The sequence below is a fragment of the Lactuca virosa genome, chromosome 8, assembly GCF_052849685.1.
Source record: "Lactuca virosa cultivar CGN04683 chromosome 8, Lactuca_virosa_CGN04683_v6, whole genome shotgun sequence".
Classification (NCBI taxonomy): Eukaryota; Viridiplantae; Streptophyta; class Magnoliopsida; order Asterales; family Asteraceae; genus Lactuca; species Lactuca virosa.
Window position 1 is genome coordinate 38,318,249 of NC_136433.1, and position 5,416 is coordinate 38,323,664.

At 30.2% G+C, this 5,416-nt stretch overlaps 1 protein-coding gene across 1 annotated transcript; it reads right to left on the reverse strand.

Annotated features, from left to right (window-relative positions):
• Window positions 1–498: 498 nt before the first annotated feature.
• LOC145133314 (uncharacterized) lies at window positions 499–1,959 on the reverse strand. Its single transcript, XM_079068259.1, has 2 exons — window positions 1,602–1,959; window positions 499–1,129 (listed from the first exon to the last, which is right to left on the reverse strand). Exons 1-2 carry the CDS (start codon window positions 1,932–1,934, stop codon window positions 656–658), a joined length of 807 nt encoding a protein of 268 aa, XP_078924385.1. The 5' UTR covers window positions 1,935–1,959; the 3' UTR covers window positions 499–655.
• Window positions 1,960–5,416: the final 3,457 nt, after the last annotated feature.

Below are 5,416 nucleotides of genomic sequence, written 5' to 3' on the forward strand. Positions count from 1 at the left end.
AGACCTAACAGAACACGTAAGAACACTTGTGATAATGTATGCATATGATCCTGCATTAATATCCAAGTTAGATATCTATTAAATCAAATTTGTTCATATATATAAGATTGAATATGTGTCCACCCATGTTATTCTGATGATGTTTAGTTATTACGTTTTTGGATTATGATATTAGATGCATTGTTATTTTGATTTAGCTTCGAATAGTTAAAATGACAGTTACGTTCTAGAGATGTAGCACACCTCCAATCAGTTTCATTTTAGTCTACATATATACTTACATATAAAACATATCTAAGTTCCATATTATAAGTTTATTATCATATAATGTATCTATATACCAAATATAAGACACCCAACTGCCAAAAATCAATTTTTATTTTCGCTTCATTTGATCATTAAACTTTTAAATTAAATATAGTTTGAATGCTGATTCTGGAATATAATTTCTAAACCGACTGAAAATAAACTCCTTTTGATTTTAATGTGTCCTATAAGTAAACAATGAAAGTTAGTCACGTAAATTATCGAAAATCACATAAAACAAATCGTCATCATTAAACGAAAATCTTTTTTTCTTTATTACAATAGAAGTAAATGCATATGAGTCATGAAAATATACCTTTGGCCAGAATCTTATAATTCTCACAATCATCTAAAAGACGTAGGGAATAATGGCTTTAACGTCCTTAGGGAACATGTGCCCAAACTTTGATATGTACCATTTCCGTGTGGCATAACTCCTCCCCGTCAAGTATAGAGCTGTGCCCAAAGTGAAAACGAAAGCATACAACGTTTGTGAAATGCACGAGATCCCTATATATTCAATAATCTCTAACATATAGTGTGGACATATAACCAAATCAAACAACCCGCCTCGAGGGATTTTGTACTCTTTGTCCCCCTCCTTCCTTAGATTAGCAAGAATATAATGGTGGTAAAAGTTCCCAATTATTCCTACTACGAACAACCCAATTCCAACGTATTTTAGATCCACTGAAGGCTCGGGAATGTCTCTAGATAGATATTGAGCATAAATCATTGTCGTGGTGGAGAAGGTATAGCTCATTGGGATGAGTATTGCCGATTCTAGCGGCATGTAACCACTATACTTGTGAAGAAAGAGTACCTACGTAACAAAGTTGCAATAATCAAAACCAACAAAATGTACTCAATCTAGTTTCAAATGGATCAACATCCAAACATATAATATTTTTGTATATATATATATATATATATATATATATATATATATATATATATATATATATATATATATTTCTGTATGCAGTGTAAAAATTTTGAATTTTTTTTCTACTATTGTGCCGCTATTTAAATTTCTCGTATCACCCCTATTATGAAATCATGCGTCCGCCCCTGACATCATCTCGTCGAAGACACAGCATCATGTGATGTGTTAATTAGGTACACAAAAGTGTGTGTAAGAGTTCAGTGTAGACAAGGAACCTAATCCGTTTTGGAATTGAAACTCTCACGATGTTGCCATAAGAACTCGAATCCTTGTGTGGTTTTGCAAAAACATGCTATGACCTGGAGGCAAAACACATAATATTTTAGAAATTGTGTATCTGGAAATGTACCTCAAGCACTCTTTTGAAGAAATGTGTAGTGAGAGCCGAAGCAACCAACACAAATCTAAGATATTGATCGGGAAACACGAGTAAAGAACCCAATGCCACGAGAAATGCCGGTGTGTACACTAGAAGCATCCCGTTTCTACTTGACAACTTCATATCATCTTTTTTCTTTGCAAGACCTACGTTCAAGAACTTGGAATACTGCATATGTTTGCCTTTGATCTCCATGTACCCCGCGTTCATTAATGATGCAAGACCAACAACCGACATCATGGTGACAAACAATGATGATGGTGGTCGAAACACGAAGTTTAACAAAATCGAAGGAATCGACATTTTGAGTCAATGTACTTTTGGTGTTTTTGAGTTTGGTATAAATATTCTAGTGATGTATATATAGATCATGTGCAATGCGGTCAAATATTAATTTGCTACAGGCACAAACGTGTTGTTGTGGTTCCAAGTCCATATTTCGAAAGGGACACAGGCGTTGAATTATAAGAAAACAAAATTCGAGAATGTCGTTTAATGTTTTAAAATCAATATAATATTAGTTTTTAAGATATTAGAAATAATTAATAAAAACGATATTCTCGACGGCATATAAAATAATTAGACTAAATTACAAATTTCGTCCCTATATTTTTGATAAGTTATGACTTCAGTCCAATTACGTTTGATTTTTTCTTCGGTGATCGATTTTTGAAGCATAGTTTCCTTGCATTTTTTGTCTATAACCTATGGCATCAAAAGATGGACATTACGTCTAAGTAGAATTACTAATATGCCCCATCTTCACATCTTTATATTTTTCAATGAAAAGTTGAAAACCCTAATAATATTATTGATCTTGTTCATCTTAAATCTTAAACCCTAGAATCTAACCATAATAATAATAATAATAATAATAATAATAATAATAAACTCAAAATAAAATTAAACAAAATTCAGATCCAAAACAAATCTAAAATTACTTGAAAGGCAAGCAATGTCTCTATTTGTCCATCCATTTGGGTATTTTCGTCCATTGCTAGCTATAGAGTTTTTTGAAGAAGGATACCATATAAATGTTCTGGAAGCCAAATTCACAGCCACCTCATCCTCATATGATATTGTGGTCAAATCGCATCTGATGAGGACCGATTATCAAAACTGTTGACAATTTGCAATTCTGCGTTTCATTTAATTATAAGTTATAACGACGACTTATTTCTTAATTGGTAAATATAAAGAAACTGAATTTTTTCATCCAAAGGTTTTGATTATTATAACTTTAACAATTCATGAGAGCATAATCCAAAACTCGACGAACTCAATGTAAACAAAGGTACGTATAGCCGTATGGTTGAATTTAATTATGCTGGTATGAATTTGAAAAAGTAAAAGAAAGAAAGAAAAAAAGGTTTTAAAACTATTTAGGACTACTTGTGTCAGAAATCAAACGTTCTAATGAGGAAATTTTTAATTTAGTCAAACTATTTTATGGTACATAAATTGTATTTTACTATTTTAAGATAGGGAAAATCGCATATTTATGCAACATCGCTTTATATTTTTTCCAGTTTATTTAACAACATTTTAGGACTACTTGTGTCAGAAATCAAACGTTATAATGAGGAAATTTCTAATTTAGTCAAATTATTTTATGGTACATAAATTGTATTTTACTATTTTAAGATAGGGAAAATCGCATTTTATGCAACATCGTTTTATATCTTTTCCAATTTATTTAACTACATTTAATTTTATATAACACATTTAATATTGCTATAAAACATGAAAGAACCTCAACTAACTAGTCTTATACTCGTCTGATTGACGGTTAACCAATGTAAAAACAATCATTGTATTCTTGAAAAAAGAAAATATAGGAACCCAATTGCAATCCAAGATAATATTAAATGTGAAACATTTTTAACATGAATTCATAGAAATAAACAAAACACTCAAAAATTTAATGTAATGTCCAAAAGAATGTCATAAAACACACATTATAACTAAGTTAAAGGCAATTTGAAATATCGTCATCAGACTCTTCATGAAATAGGAGAACTCGTTTGTGTCAAATCTTTATGTGTGGCATAGTTAAGGCTGTGATATTCGATTTGTTTGAATGATCAACTTCTATATTAGCACAAACATCATAATTATAAAAATCCAAAAAACGGTAATAATAAACATAATTTAACAGAATAGCCAACAATAAAAGTTGAATGAAAATTATTTTCATACCATTAGAAAATTAGATAATTTAAATCATACGTTGTAACTTACGTCATTGTCTTCCTCATCTTTTACGTTAGACATAGATTTTTTAGATACATCATCTTCAATAATAGCACAATCATCCTAATCGTGTATATTGAAAACAACAATAAGAAACATAAATAATAAAGATTTCCATATCGTAAGAAAATTAGATAATTTAAACCATATGTTGTAACTTATATCAGTGTCTTCCTCATCTTTTACCTCAGACATATATTTTTCAAAACATCATCTTCAATATTAGCACAAACATCCAAACTGCGTTGAATGATATGTTCAACATTATTTAGTAGGCTATTACGTACACATGGTTTTCTTTGATTGTTCTTATTTTACAGTATCTTGTCACTTTAAGAGAGCAGTTAGAGTGAGTGATTACTATGAGAAAATTGAAGCAATTGTTGCTAACTTGGCTTTGCATGTGGTGCTTATATTTTCATTTCTTATCTTGGTGTATCATCCCAAAAATTCAACCATAAATTCTTAAAAGAAAATAAATGAATTAACTAATCGTATTAATAAGTGAAAACAACACCAATACCTCAACCACAACCAAAATCCGGCAACATAATAAAAAGTAACTACCTTAATCAAAACAATCGTAAATGAAACAACCCTATAAAAGAAAAAAAAAACAAGCTAAAACTAGAAAGAAAGTTATAAAAAAGGCTAAACTAGAAGCAGCAAAATTTATCCATCCTCACCCATGTAACAACACATCCGACATAAATGAACACCATATGCGTAAAGTAGTTGTGTAACTGAGATACAAAAATCAACATGAGGCTTATACTAACGGGTCACTGATAGCCTACACTAAACAATTGTTTCTATACTAATTTAGAATTGATCAATGAATGCCTACACTAATCGATCATGTCATCTTGTACTAGTGTGTTTGTTGCATATAAATCTTAATGAGATGTAACCACCATGCATGTCTCTTTAATTTTTTCCGATCCTAATCAACATTATGTTGCTACGCTTGATGTCCATATTTACCCTACATAAAAAGTACAAAATATCAAACAATTTTTAGACTAGAATTAGTCATAAAAGAAAATAGGTCACATTTCACCACTTATGTTGAAATTAGGCAACCTCGAGTTCCCTTGTCTACTATGATTGCAATCAAAGAACATAGAATACAAAGATGGAGAAGATGGAAATGGAATTCAATGGAAAACAATTCATTAATCTTCATAAGATGAAGACGATAATAGAAAAGACACAAACTTGTAACTTCACTTTTAAGGAGAAGTCAAAACACACTACAACCTTAAGAAAGGAGAAGGTTGCAATCAACTGAAATTTTGATGAAAAACAAGGTTTTGTACAACTGATTTACCTGAGAAACGAGGTTGTGAAAATTTGATGAATTTCGGTTTTGTTAATGAACTAGGTGTAAGACTCGTGCAGTACATGAGTTTATTAAAAATAAAAATTTAATATAAATTTGTAAACATTACGTATTTTTTAAAGTAATACTTTTACATAAATAAAAAGGATATAATCATGAATAAAGTAAGTAATTCAATATATACTAATAA